General features: G+C 37.4%; 1 protein-coding gene across 1 annotated transcript in view; it reads left to right on the top strand.

Moving 5' to 3' along the window:
- Positions 1–15,962, top strand: part of MYO16 (myosin XVI) — a gene marked incomplete at its 5' end in the record, with an annotated part of 141,922 nt that overhangs the window by 44,151 nt on the left and 81,809 nt on the right. The window contains one exon of the mRNA XM_009585881.1: positions 13,892–14,003. Coding sequence (XP_009584176.1) covers positions 13,892–14,003 — 112 coding nt within the window. The remainder of the gene's footprint in view (positions 1–13,891; positions 14,004–15,962) is intronic.

Consider the following 15,962-nt stretch of genomic DNA (forward strand, 5'->3'; position numbering starts at 1 on the left):
TGTAACTTGCGTGTGAAAAGCAGGACCCTCTGCTTACGTTAAGGGGATGGCCGCTAATGATTGTGGCTGTTTCATTGCTAAATAGATAACATACATAAATACATACATATTTACTCCATTTAGAGTAGAAAGAAGAATATTCTTGCTTTGTAGAACAAGTGGGTAAAGTTAGGTACTGCACCAATTCATGTTCTTGTATTGTGTGAGACTTTCTTAGCCCATGATAAGCAAATAATTGTTATTGATTAATTAATTATATTAATGCTCCTTAAAAATGTCCCATTCTTGTGTAAATAATGTATATTTCCCGGTATTTCAAAAGTCAATGGAGTGACAGGTGTCTTGGGGGGCCTTAACTTTTTTTTGGCCAAGTTAAAGGGCTTTAAAGGGATGTTACTGTTCAGAATTCTAGTTTAGTATACATACCTGAATACACATGGCCATGCCTGCATATATGGGAAGAAGAGGACTTCTTGTAAATCAGCTGATCTGAAACTGCTCCGTGAACTACAATCAGTGTTTATATGTAATCATTTTGAAGTATATTATCAACGTTTTAACTGGATACTGGTAAAAGTTATAAGCAGGTATCCAGAGCACTTTTAAAATTTTAGATCTGATACTGTGGCTCTTAACCCAGTAAGTTTTATTTAATGAATCAGCATTTTAAAAGTAGCAAACGCTGGTGGAGAAATGCCTTGAGGCTCATAAACTTAATGACATCTACCTGGCAACTAGTGCCAAAGTAAGTCTGAACACAGGAATACAAAATTACTCTTGGTTGTAGGAGCAAAGTTCAAACACAATTTCTGAAGCATTTCAGGACATGGATTGGACCAGTTTGCACTTGCATGCAGACTGACTTATTTTCTTTACATGTTCAGCAATGCTCAATATTTGCTACTTTTTTATCATCATCATCATTATGCTCCTTATTTAATGTATATTCAACTTCAAAATTATGCTTATAAAGTGATAGTTCACAGAATTATGATCTCCTGAGTGATTCTGTCCTATAAAATACTGAATGAGTCAGAGAAACAGCACTACAAGATATATTGCCTTTATTATTTCTTTTAATGCCACCAGAGGTGTGAAAAATTCTATTTTGAGTCACTCCTGTTGTGCATTCAATTTTTTCTTTAATGGAATTATCCTAGATTTACATTTTTATGTAATTTTAGGAACAGAAGGCTTGAGTCCCTGATTTAAAGCTATTCCACAGGAATATCATTATAATTTATAAAAAAAAATGTACCTGAGTTTAGCCTAAAGACATTTGGCATTTTGAGAATAAAGACCAAGCTGTATTGCTTTGCTTTCCATTTGAGTATATCCACTGCCTGTAAAAACTTATGTACTTCATAGTACAGGTACACTTACAGAATTATTTGAAATTTTGTCTTATGAAAATGTCAAGGCAAAACTATTTACTGAGCAACACACAGGCTAATATAAGCTTTCTGTGCTGAAACCAGTTTACAAAAGATGTATTTTAACATGTGATATTCTTAGTTTAGAAAAATAAAAATAAGACCTGTGTTCTGGCTATCACCAAAACTGTCTGCAGTGTTTAATTTATTAATATTGTGCTGATACTTTACCTCTTGGCATTAACAAAGTTATTCCTATTTTTTGAAATGCCAGTTCTGGTGCTTTATTGCACTAGTCATGAGCAGAAATCTGTGCACTTAAATGGTTAACAGTAATTCCAGCTCAGTGCTACTGCGTAACATGGTTCAAAGGATGTAAAATTTGTTCAGATCGGTATAGGTTTAAAAGCTGGAGACAAAGGGAAAAAAGGCAGTAAAATATGCCCCTTTTCCCTCAGGGAAAAAAGCCAGAAGCTATTCATTATCATGTTCTGTAAATGTCGTTTACTTCATTGATGTCAACTGTTTTGCTTTGTCTTTATCTCATTCCTGTTTACATATCAAACAGTGCTAAGTGCAGGGCAGCTTTTCCTCACTAAGCAGAATACATTGTTGTCTCATATTCACATGAGAGATCTAAAGAAATAAAAATGTTTGTTGTAATTTCTTATTCTGTGACTTTGCAAATATAGTAGAGATTAGTGGAATTTCTTTTTGAAAGGTCACGTCTTGGTTTTATATACTCAATACCCTTCATCCCAGCAGTTTTTAAAACATTTTTAAAAACATATATAAAGCTATGAAGTCATTCATTCTCAGTCTGGCAAAACAATCCTTCGGTTCGATGTTTGGTTATACCTAAATTAAGTGTTGGGATTTAGCAAGTAGTCACAGGAATAGCTAACCTTTTAGCAAAATTTGGCGTATTTCAGAAAAAGACTTCACAAATATTTAATGTGAGGGCAATAAACTGACCTAGTTGTAAGAAAACTGGTTTTAAGTGGTTATGTTTTGTCTGGAACTAATACATAACTGAGATACTGTAATTTCCACTGTAGCTTGAAGTAAAAATTAACTGATCTGATAACGTTGAATTTTCAGTGACGACCATTTTGCTTCATCAGGGTTACTACCCTGAGCTGGATGGGAAGGAGGGATGGGGACTGCAAAGGCAAAAGCCACACGCTTTTCACATGATTGTGCAGATACATGGTTCATTGGGCAGCACTAATAAGGGGAAGGAAGGGATTTAGCTTGTTAATCCATGCTTCTTAATACAATGTCACATTAAGTGACACCCACAACATGCATATTGATTGTGTTAGAGCTGGAACCTGATTATGAAATACTGCTTCATCCTCCTGTGACGTTGGCTCTCTTGAGAATTTTCTAGCAACAAAACATCAGTTAATGAAGATTTACAAAATCTAATTACAAATAAGAAAAGTCCAGTTAAAACTGACTTTGTTTTAGACTTCATGTAAAGACAGGTAGAGGCAAAAGATAAGTTATGTGTGGCTCATTGTGTGGAGTGTAGCAGAGACACCTTAGATGGTGCTGTGCCAAAATTACCATAGCTGTGTTGGGGCAGTGGTCCATTTGAGGTAATTAGCCTCACTTACTGTGCTTTCTGTACTACACCTAGGTCATATAGGTATAGTTCAGGAATCTTCGTGTAATACTGCATTGGATTGTGTAGAAGTAAATGTATGATAAGGTGATATGCCTAGAAATTATGTAGGCAATGCTTAGGGCAGCTTGAAGTCTAGGTCTCCAGTACTACTTACCTCCTGCTCTCTCACTTAAACATCTTATCTGCCTTTCTTTCTTTCATAGTGAATCAAAGCTCAACTTAGGGTGTTAACCTATAACTTCCAGTTGTGCTTCATATTAACATTTATTATGATACTAAGAGTCAACTGAAATTAGCAGGATAAAGCATGGCTTTGAAGTTAGTTACACATAAATATTTTGCTGAATTGGGACCATATACAGCGGTGGAATAAATTATTATTCTACTTCACAGTACATGTAAACCTGGCAGGAAAAAAAAAAAATCTTTACTTCTTTCTTGTTGTTCCAGTGGCCTGAAAGCACTAAATATGATGTCATGTCGTGCATGGTCTGTGTTTGGTTTTAGAACAATTGATGCAACATTTTATAGAAGCTAGCACTGAAAGGATACTTGTGTACATTTTTTAATGACACATTTTAATCAAGGCCAAGCTGTATTAAAAGCCTTTACAACACCAGAAGTGTATGAATGCTTCCGATAGGCATATCTGAATCCATTCAGTCTAAGTGACGTGCTCTCCTCTAGGATATAAACACAGTATTTCCTACCAGTTACCTATAAAGCTGACTTGTCAACCAGCTCATGCAAAGCAAGTGACAAGTCAGTTCTATTTCCTGCCTGTCCCCACAATTACAAAGAATTTGGATACCTCTGTGTGAGGGGAGAGGTATGCAGAAAATTCAATCTAGGATGAAGATGATGTTTTGAAACAGCCTGATTTCATTGCTCTGTTCTGACAGCACACAATAAGTTTTTGGAGAATTACTGCATGACAGGTTTCCATAGGATTACCACAGCATGATATGAAAAAAAAAAAAGGTGTGGCTTTTTTGTTCTTTAAATGAGAACAAAAACGTTCTGGCTTGTATAAATAAATATAAATTATCAGGATCTGAGTTTTAATTGCTATTTTGAATTAGTGAACGAATATTAAAAGTTTAATTTGTATGTCATTTTTATAAAAGAAATAAGGTATTTATAGACAAAATCCAGAATTTCTGACTGATAACATGATCTGCAGTGGCTTGTATTGCATAGTTAAGTATTGATTAAATATTTAGTTATTTGTCTATGTTAAATATTTATTCCTCGCTGCTTCCATGTGAATTCTCTACCCATTAATCTTGAACTCCTTTTAGCAAATAAATGTACTAGATAGTGTGGTCAATTGTGCTAGAATAAGAGTTGATACTATTCTGTTTCTCTAGGGGTTAGCTAAGAGAAATCCTACTAGTAGCAAAGAAATGACATGTGGGCAAGTGGATCAGAAGAAGAAAGCACACCATAAAATTTGTAATTCCTCACAGGAACCAGTTACCCGGGTATCTCAGAAAAGAACAGATTATGCCATTCAGCTCTTCCCCTGCACTTTTTTTTTTTTCTTTTTTTTTTCTTTCACCAACTAAAGGCATTTAAACAGAGAAAAATAATATTTTCCTTTGCCCTTGGTTTGAAAGGGGCCTCCGGAGATCTGGTCCAACTCTTTGTATCAAGACAGGATCTACTGTGCAAACAGACAGGTTCTTTGAAAATCTATTGCAACAGCTACGCAAAGAAAAAGAAAACTTAACTGATTTGTAAGCTAATGCCAGGACTGTTTTAGCTGCGTTCGCACTCATGTTCCCAGTTCTTACCAGGAAGATGATTCTATCATTCCTAAATCTTTAAACTTGTGTTCTTCTGCCTCAGGATGGTATTTGGAATAAGCAAAGTTTCTGTAGTGACTTTCAGCCCTATCTTTTTCCCCACTTCATACAACATAAGAACTAAGATCTAAACAAAGTAAGATTGAACTCATTTAGCGTATGCCTTTACCTGAAAGCCCAGTAGAATAAAGATCTTATCCTCCTTGAGTGTTTTTGTGCAAGAAAGGATTATTTTTCAGTCGTCCTGCTAGACTTACAAATGAATAATTTCATGTGGAAGGTACAAACCATTTATTGTCTAGATACAAAATCAAGCTAAGTTGAATTAGCTTGGAGATGGTGGTGGTGGTCACAGCACGTATCCTGACAATTATTTTGATACAGCTTGCATGGGATATCTTCCTAAATTTCAGGAGTTTGGCCCTGTGCCCCAGCTCTTTCTAAAACAACTGATGGAAATCTTCCGACTTACCAATAATATTATTTCTCCAGATATTTTGAAGATACAATAAAAATCCTAAAAGAGGTTTTCTTTGGTTTCTAGTTCATAGAAGGTAATCAAAGTGTCTGGAAATTTCCTGATCGTAAATTGTTCATATCAGCTTTTCTTAAAATCTAATTTCTTTAAAATTTAAGTTTTCTAAAATTTTAAAAAAGACTATTTAGAAGTTGGTGTCCAAATATTTATTTCCAAGGTGAGAAGACATTTCCCCCCCTCATAAAATAATAATGCTGTGTTATTTTATCTACTAGATAAACTAGTGAAAAGGGTTGCTGACATAAGCAGAGGACTTGCAGTGCACAAATATTCTCTTCCTATTTTGACTCGTCCTTGGGTAGGGTTCTGGTGTTTAAGATTGTTCTGATTTTAGAACACTGTCATCCCTTCAGATTTTAAACAATGTAAATTTCTAAATAAAACTTACTTGTCCTCAGATATCTTATGGCTCTAAGAGCCGTGTTCAATTTTTGTGCTTTGGGGACTGTTCAAAGGTCAAGGTAATGTCCCCAACAATTCGAGACCTACCTTTTCTTGGTCTCCCATTCTTCTGGGGCCAAAATTGCTGGTTTTATATGAAGTTCAAAAAAAACCCAACATATCTGAGAAGTAAGCTGAATGTGTTTCATAGGATCATAGGATAATTCATTTTTGCAGGGACTTCAGGATGTCCCTAGTGCACCTACTCCAAGCAGAACCAGCTGTAAGATCAGATCAGATTGTTCTTTGTCCAGTCAAGTCTTGGAAAATCTCCAAAGACGTTTGTGTTTCTGGAGCCTTCCCTTCCCTGGGCTGAACAAGCCTTGCTCACTCAACAAGCCTCCCACATCATGTCTCCAGCCCTGATCATTGAGGTGGCCTTCCGTTCATCTCACCCTACTTTAGCAATGTCTTCTGTGTATTGTGTGCTCAAAGCTGGCTGCAATACGTAGATGTGGTCTAACGGTGAGTGCTGGGCAGGGGGGGAAACAACCCCCGGTCTCCTGGCAACGCTCCTGGTGGTGCAGCCCTGGATACTGCTGGCCATTTCTGCTGCCCAGGCTTATTGCTGGCTGCTGCCCAGCTCACTGCCCTCAGGGCCTTTTCCCCAGAGCTGCTCCCCAGCTCATCACCCTGCATCATTGCAAGGGTTTATTCCTTCCCAACTGCAGGACTTCACACTTTGCTGAATTTCATGAAGTTCCTGTTGGCCCATTCCTTCAGCCTGTGAAGGGCAGCCCTACCCTCCAGCATATTGGTTGTTTCCCCCAATTTGATGTCCTCTGCAAACTTGATAGGAATGCAGTATCGAAATCCAGAATAAGTGAGTGTTGGAAATTATCTTCATATCTTAGTTCTTGTATGGTACCTTCACAATTTGCATCTCCTTGAAATTGGCTCACTTCTCTAAGATCTGTTTCATGCTCTACCATGCTATTCTTCTGTGTCCCTCAGGTCAGCTGTGTAAAGTAGTGCTATTTCCATGTCCTTGGTTTTGGGCCGAAAGGACTGTAGGGCTGTAGGACTTTTCCTCTTTGCAATATCTTTCTCAGTCTTCTTTAGGCTACATTTAATGAACTCTTTTGCTCTAAGTAATTTTTCTGATACATTTTTCTATTGCTTTCCTCTGGATTTTCTCTAACTGATTCTGATTTCCCTGAAATGGGATGACTAAAATCACAACTTCCAGTTGAAGCTTTACCATGCTAAGTATTTACTGCCTCTTATATTGGCATATGTAAATAAGGGTGTCACATACGATGATTAACTTTTTGCAAAATCAAGGCGTACTTGACTCTCATTTAGTTTATGATAAATATTTTTGATGATCCACTGCCTAACCAGCTTTACCTGTCCTGAATCTGTACATTGTTATCCCTTTGTCTTATTTTATAATTGTTCTCAGTTGAATTGTATCTTTATAGTACTCATTTGTGTTTAGCTTAATTCCTTGACGAAATGTGTTTTCATCTGGTCTCTGACTCTTTCACTGACCAATAAACTAGCATAAATAACCTTATTCAGCGCCTTGCTTCTGTGTTATTCTTTTTGTATTAAAGATATGTCCTCTGTTTCTAGTCTGAGCACAGCCCAGAAGCTTTAGAATACTCTGAGACCTCAAATGGGTAAATTGTTCTGAGTATAAGCAAGTAGAAGATGAAGCTTTTTGCCTATAACCAGAGCTTTTTTACTGAAGAGGTTAACTGTGATTGGTGAAATCCTTATTACCAAAACCAACATTTATTGCGCTGAGTTATCAGCTATAACAAAATTCAAGACTAACAACTAATTTTGTATTATGTTTCCCTTATATCAAGCCTGCTATAGCTCAGAAAGCTTTACAACAAAATGCAGAAGTGTCAGCACTCATCCTCTATCAGGAAAGGAGTCAAGTAGCAAGCAGCTAGATGCTAACTTTAAAAAAAAAAAAATTCCTTTTCTATCATCATAGCGCTTTATCCTAATTTTTTATAGTGACTTAGAACCACTTAATGATATAATCCCACCAAGAATTCTCTTAATTATTCATGACAGAATGTATTTACTTCAGAAAAGCCCTCTGAAAAGAAGTGTCCATCTGGCAAAACCACGCTTTTTCTTCTCCTCCTCTAATTGGAACCCAACCTTAACTGTCCTGACCAAAGGGAATTTCTGATGAAGTGGACACAGCCTACTAATCTCTTTCAGGCAGCTTCACTGTCAGGTATAAGTTGAACCACTGTAATGAACCAGATATTTCTGTATGATAAACAGCAATAATGTATATAGGTACGTGGCATAACGTGGCTGTCCTTATAGAATACTTGAACATTTCAAGTGTCAGATTTCACAAACGCGAAGTGGTTAGATGTTGGGATAGTGTTTTGGTAATGCATTATTTACTCTGTCAGTGAAATATCAAAGTTTGTAACAATCCTTAGGAAGGCTTGCTACTACAGGGTCCCCATGACAAGCCTTGGGATCTCTGTGGTCAGCGTTGTGTACCAAGGTCCTCTTTTCACACTTAACAATTACAAACAATAATTTGAAGTACTTTATGATTGTAGTTGTCTAAAGAGTTGAGTAGTGCAAAATATCATTTGTCAACCTTTATTTGCTAGAGATCAGAAAAGTTCCCTATGTGACATACATCAACAGTTCAGCTCTCCCTTGAAACGCTGATAACCACAGTCTGTAGGCTTTGATGACTATAGCTGGGAAGTTTATAGATACATTGAATTCTGATGAAAGTGTGAGCCAGATTTCAAGATTGGGGATTAAATCCAGAGCCAAAAGGTGGTTGTTTTCTGCCTTTGCTTTGACTATGCTTCAAAATATCAAGAAAAGCTTATTTTTTAAAGTCTGTGGTGTTCTTGAGCTTCCCACCGAAAGAAGATGAAACTTCTTGAGTGGACTGTGCTAAGCTTTTCTGCCTCGTCATGAGCTGACTGGGAAGTCGCAGCACGCACTTTGGATGTGAAACATGAAGGTTCAATATTCCCTCACGCTCTAGATGCTTTGTACTCACTTTGAAATGGACTGCCTGACACACCGAGTGGGGAAGCTCCAGATCTTTTCTGTAGGTTGTGCTGACTATGAGACAGTAACTAGAAAAGGGGTACCCTCTTCCCAAATACATCCCCTAATTATCAAATTTGGAACTTTTTCATTTTTATTTTTATCTCTTCATAGATTTTATAAAAACGTAACAGTTCTAATAGGAAAGACAGAATAAAAAGACTCTTTCACCTTCTGTAATAATTTTGTGAGTCCTACTTTTTATTTCCTTTGCTTTTCTTGTAAGGAAATGAAATGACATGTTTTGTTTATGTTGAATAAGGCAGATTACTTCATTTGATACTAAATGTTATTGGGTTGCAGTTCAAAAGAAAATAAATTAACTTAAATTCAATCCAAATCAAATATTACTTTGCTGAGTTTTTGGCAGAGCAGCAAACTGATAGTCAAAACTTTTCTTTCTAGTCTCAGCTCCTTGTTATTTGCTCAATCATCTAAGCAGACAATATTACTTCTAAGAAAGTTTTTAACCAGTAGGCTTATGTAAGAAATTTTGAAATATACATATGTCACAAAAACTCAGTATTCGTAAGCTGACATTTGGTCCTATGTATTTCTTCTACATATTTGAGATGTATGTACAAAATTATGAATTTTACTGGAGGTATAAGTTGAATAATACAAATTACGATTATATGTAACAATTATAATGAGAATGATAAGGTAAACAGGTAAGGTAATTGTTGACTTATATGGGCAGTTAATACATAAAGAATTTAATGTCATAGTAAGTTTTTTTTTTATATTCCTGGGCACACCAGTCACACCCCTACCTGAAAATTTCATCTAGGATGTCATTCGAATGATGGTTGAAAAATTGTATACGATAAGCAATGTACTGAAAAATGACCACCATTGATTTTTTTCTTCTAAATAGTCATTTTTTTTCCTTTGAGAGACAGAATAGATGAGAATGCTACAATGCTGCAAATTAGAACTGTTAGAAGAAAAATCAGAAAGAAAAAACTATGTAGATAGTCTCTTTTACATTTCTCAAGAGATTGTCCGTCTAATGCAGCATGGTGTTTTGCTCAAAGTGACTATAGTCTACTACAATTATCGATTAGTTTATCTTTGTAAAAGAACCCCATTTTGTGGATCAGTAAGTTTCTTCTTTTTTGAAATAAACAGTCACTGATCACATGTCCTTAAAACTTTTTTGTATGCTGATAAGCTGTCTGTCAAGAGTACGAGTCCGATGCAAATGTCGACATGGTAGCATTTAAGCAAATGCCTAGACAGTCAGTAGAAAGGAGTTAATTATTAGAACTTCATACACTGTTTGGTTCATCACTTTTACTAGAGAGGTAAATATCATTTGTCTGAGCAGCTACCTTCAACTAAAAGGCTTAACTTCAGCCAAAATCTGAGAATCTTTTTCTAAAGCTACAGTAAGCTAATGTGAATGTGCATTTGCAGAATGAATTTGCACGCAGAGATATGCAAGTAAGGCTAATAAAACTATGATAAGTAGGTCCACAACTGGTGCACAGCCTGAATGCATCGGTTATTATGGAACATCACCTCTGGCTTGTATAGCAGTAGTACCTCTTTTACCAAAATTTTCAGCAACAAAGAATTCAGGAGTCACCAGGTCTGGTTTGCATTTGAACACAGACTGCCTTGTTGGAAACTTGTAGGAACATTACGCACACTCTAGTAACAGCATAGGTTTTCATAAATATGATGGCTATAACACTATAGTTTGCAATAACAAAAATCTAAGTAAAAATAATAACTACAAGCTCCATGGTAGGTTCACAATGGAAATTTTAAGCAGTTTAATCCCTCTTCATCACTAGCAATGCAATTCTATCCAGACCACTTGAATGTCAAAAGACAAAAATGCACTATAATTATGAAGCAAGCTATACATATTGAAAAAACATTTACATTTTATGGAATAATGATGTATCTGCAATGAAAGAATGTTTCATTATTATTAGGACTTTTGCGATGTGACACATCTCTTTCCCCTTTCCTTATTTTTGTAGGAGAGGCGACAATTTAAAATTGGTTCTGGACTCTGGTTCTTAAGCATAAATAGGTGATAGCAGTAATATTAATACAAAGGGTGTCTCAAGCCCTTTTCATCTTCAGGGCCTTTAAGTTGGAAAGGAGATGCCAGGGAACTGTTTTACAAGCAAAAAAAGTCATTTATGTTTCTATCTAAATGTCACTTTGTTTCTGAGGTAGAATGAACTTAACAATAACTAGAAAAATGTGATTCCTTGTACAGCTAGTATATATTGTACCCCCACTCTGCTACACTACGTATTTTCAATATACAATATACAAAAAACAATATGCATTGTTGTATGGGGGAGTTGTATGGTACCCATCAACAGTTCCAAGTAGTCTATGCAATTAATCCATCCTTAATACCCATATACTTTATATTGTAAACATATAACAGTTGAATGTGCATCTCTTCAAAGCAATTTTCATATTTCATTAGTCCTTAAATAGTTTGGAAAATGAGTGGGCCTCATGACATGTTATAAAAGAATTTAATTGCTTTTAGGCTGGGGAAACTGATTCTAAACTCAAGTGCACCTTAGAAAATGTCCAACTGCAGTCCTTTCCAAGGGCACCAGCACATCTGCTGATTAAATCTCCAGGAGATTTATACTGGGAAAGTCGGATTCTCCTCCAACAGGCATGTCCCGGCAGATGCTGCAGTTTATGGACGGGCTGTCGGAGCCACAGGCATCTGGTTTGGCGGGTACCCAGTTTGCCCCCTGCTGTATCAGCAAGAAGTGCTTGCGCTGAAGGCAAGAACTGCCGCATGTTGGTTCATATCACAGCTCAGCTCTTTCCTCCAAGGGAATGAGCGTTCCGGGTCACTTTGCTATGCCACCACCTGTGTTGGTAGTGTTCACGTACCTTTTTGCTACGAAGATACCCACTAGCACTTTAACTATGCTAAAAAGAGCTAATTAAATGGGGTTGCTTAAATAGGAAAGTATACAATATTCTCTTCACAGGACAGGAAAGAGTATTCCCTGCTCACTACACAGAGAGAGAGACAAAGAGTTATTCAGGGAGAACACCAGTGAGGGGGCTTTTTTGCAGAAATGGTCGTAAGCTTCCAACTCCTCCAGCCGTTCAACAAGAGGATATTTTGACAGCAGAGTAGATGCTGCTGTAAATCTCCTAATTATGGATCAAAAATGCCACCAACACATGAGGCACAACACTGAACTGGTATAAGCTCATGCAGCAGTTCGGAACAGTGGAAAATTTTCTGCTGGATTAACCTTTATACCACTGGGTTCTGTGCCAGATTCAGTATCAGATGTATTCTAGCCTCCTTTTGAAACGAACAGGCAATGTAAAAAAAACCCAGGAAAAAAACCCCATAAATCTGGCATATACTTTGTATCATCTGCTCTAGTTAATTTGACAGCTGTGCTATCATTTGTATCTACCTGATTTGGACAAAATTAATGTTTTTAGTAACCGCAAGGAAACGGTGCAGACCTCTGGCGGTGATGCTCACAGACCCACGTTCTCAAAGGTTGTCTTAATACACCGGCTTTAGCCACTGTGATTTGAGGCTTGTTTGTCCTTGAGATATCTGCTGACTGAGTTCTCCTGTGGGTGCAAAAAGTGCTTATGCACCCAGGCACATGGTTTTTTCCCCATCGTTCTTCCTCTGCTCACCTGCTGGGGTAACTTACGCCATTATCACTCCAAGGGAAATCCACACTAGTAAATCTGGTATCAGTCCACTAAAAATGCGCTCTGCATTTCATCGCATATACCTCATGAACCTCGTTATCAGTTAGAAAAGTGCAAATACCAAATCATTCTTCCACGTGTTTCTAAAAGCTTCACATGTTCACATAAAAGGCCACTTTTACAAGAACTACCACCCTTACGAGAGCGTTGCCAGACTGTCTGTGATAATAGGAGTTTTATTTTGAAACTGTGTCTCCTCTATAGTGCAATTAGAAGAGGATTGTGAACAAGAACTGTCAGAAATTAAACCAGAATTGTTTCCCATCTTTATGTGACAGATCATGGACCGAACATTATTAGAGAGCAGAATAATTGATTTAGGTGTGGGGAATTCTTTTGTTGATGTAAGTGATGTTTGAGAAGATTGTAGATTGTGTGATGAATGTGTATTTTAATGATAATGATAATTTAATGATAATGATAAAAGAAAACATCTTTTTACATTCTCAGCATGATGTAATTAAAAATCAGATCCCATAAGATATTCAGACACCTCATTCTTAGTGAGTTCAGCTGTATGAAGATACCTGAATACTTTTAAAAATCTGGCCCATAGACATATATCAAGAGGGTCAAAATACATTGTTGTAGAGGTTAGATTGCTGTTCTTTTCAGTAGTCTGTTGTACTATAGTTTCTGATTATTCTGGTTTGTCTTTATGTTGGTTCTGGTTTTTTTCCCCGAGTTAGCTGCTGCAGTAGGTGTCTCTCTTCCTCTCTTCTAATCATTATTTTTGGGAAGGTGCTAAAATTTCCTTTTGCTTCTCAGTGTGCGAAGCTTAAGGGCTTAATCCCTTAAGTACAGCTTAAGGGCTGTACACTTACTACTCTTATGTACTTAGTTACTACTTTGTTCTAAGAGATGCTGAGTATACCTGTCACCCATTCAGCTGCTAAGGGAGCGAATGATCATCATGCGATCAGGCAGATGAGAGCTGATCTATTCTCTAGCCAGCAGGAGGGGAATTTAAAACAGTCAGAGTTATCAAGGGATCTTCTCACATCTTCCTTCTGAAGGGGAATCTCTGGTAGTGCAAGAATGGCAAAACTCTTGGTGGTATCAATTAAATCTAAAGTTTTAGCTTACATGTAGGGCTAAAGCTGGCGGGGGGGAGCCTTAAGCAAAAGCTTAAGGGAAGAAATACAGAGCATTCTGTGACTGGTACTGTTCCCTCCAAAGGCTGAGAAAAATCCTTACTAAACCTCTGGTTAGAAGGGCGAAGCTGGCTTTTAACCTCAAAAGTTTGATTGTGTACCAGCCTTGTAAATACTATATGTGCTGTTTTTCCTCTGTGCAGGTATCTAAGCCAGACCATACTGGAAGAGACGATGTTAACAGCCAACCCTCAAAACAGGGAGAAATTAGCCGTACTAAAACAAGCTCTAGGTGCTATGGGATTCAATAGCCTGGTAAGTTACACAAGCTTACGTTTTTTGTGGCTAAAATCACCATATTACTTAGTTAAAAGCAGGCCTTAAGGAACTCTCACTGATAACCTTTTGTGGGGAAAAGAAGTACCTTTCTGTCTGTCTTTTTTTCTGTTGGTTAAGACCTTGAAACAATATACAGTACTAGTTCACTCCAGGGAAATTACTGTAATCACTTTTAATTAGACACAGCGCCAACAATGTAAATCTTTTTCATTCTTAAAGATTCACAAAACAGCTTCAAGGTATAATACTCTGAACAATTAAATTACATAGATAAAAAGAAACAATCAAATCCCATATGACAGAAACCTCATAAAACCCACAGGAATTTTTTCCTCTTCCTGATTATCTCCCTGTCTCTTTTGATTTTGTGAAACACACATTCCAAATGCCTTTGCTAGCAACACCTGAAAAAAAGTAAATACATATTTAGTCAAACAAAATTAGAGCTGGATAACTTGAAAGAGCTGACTTAACCCCAAAAAAGCAACAAGAAGATAGGTCTGGTGTTTGTCTTTAGTCCTATAAAGCTAACGAAGAAGATAATTTGGAAAATTAATCAAGAAGAGGTTCTGGAAGACAGAGGTTTGAGGGGAATCAGGAGAAATGGAGGGCTGAGTGTAAGAACTCATGTAAGCTGTGTAATTCCCTTCAGGATACTAGAGTATTTAACAAACTCCATTTTTCTTACATCTGTATATGCTACCTTGCACACTGTAGCTGGGACACTTCTGCAAAACAAATGCATAAGCAACAGTAGTTCTAGAAGGAGGTAAAAACTTCTTTACCCCTACATGATATTTAGTGTCATAAGAAAAAAGTGGAGGAAAAGTTAATATGACAGTATGCTAGATTATCATAAAAGATGACAGATGGGCAACAGTTGTAATAAAAAGGAATCAAGGGCTATCGGTAAAAAAAATTGTGAGTCTGCTGAAGCTGTTATTTAGGTGTGAGGTAGGCTTCTGTGGTGATGGTACATCATGTAGTTGTTTGGCATTCCCTAGTTAAGGTAGTAACAAATGTTCTTTGCTAACCTATGCCACCTTTTAATATAAAGAGTGGGGTTTTTTTCATGAATATTCACGTGGCCATGTACAAAATTGAACACATATGGCTATATTTGACAGAATTATTCCTTACTCTTAATGACTCAAGCTCTGCACCTGTAGACTTCACTAGCAAAAATTCCAGGCAGTTCTGCATTTAGCCCCGTGTTCACAGATGGGTGGATCTCTCTACTCTATTAACCTTTTTGTTCTGTTGAGGAAGGGGTTCAGCCCATAAATAAATAATTGAATGCATAATCATGTTTTAGAAGCCTGCAGAAACTGTCTGAGAACACTTTACATCATAGAAAAATACAGTATTCTTTTGCATCCAGCACTTCAACTTCACTTTGCTCAGAGTTCTTGAAAGGAAGTAAGTTGCCTCTCAGAAAAGTGTAAACCATCTTCAAGGCTCCTCTATATCCTGGCAGCGTTATAATAATCATTTAGGAGGCTAGAAATCTGTGGAGCTCCAGAGTGCTGCAGGCTGATCCCCTGTGCTGGAGGTTAGAGGGGAATATGTAGATAAAACAGATCTCCTAAAATTTCTACCCACTACTTCTGAGATACATGGAAAGGTCTGTATGTATTATTCCTTGACCATCTAGCCACATTCAATGATAGAGTAGTGTCCTGGTTCCGGCTGGGACAGAGTTAACTTTCTTCCCAGTAGCTTGGGGGGTGTGCTGTGTTTTGGGTTTGGTATGAAAGGAGCGTTGATGGCCCATTGATGCTTTGGCTGTTGCTGGGTGATGCTTGCACCAGGGTGGGGGGAGCACAGCTGGGGTGGTGGACCCAGCTGGCCAATGGGGTATTCTGTACCATGTGACATCATGCTCAGTATAAAAACTGAGGGGGGGAGGGGGGGGGGGGGGCGGGCGCCGCCAGC

Source organism: Fulmarus glacialis, unplaced genomic scaffold (assembly GCF_000690835.1).
Source record: "Fulmarus glacialis isolate BGI_N327 unplaced genomic scaffold, ASM69083v1 scaffold5389, whole genome shotgun sequence".
NCBI lineage: Eukaryota > Metazoa > Chordata > Aves > Procellariiformes > Procellariidae > Fulmarus > Fulmarus glacialis.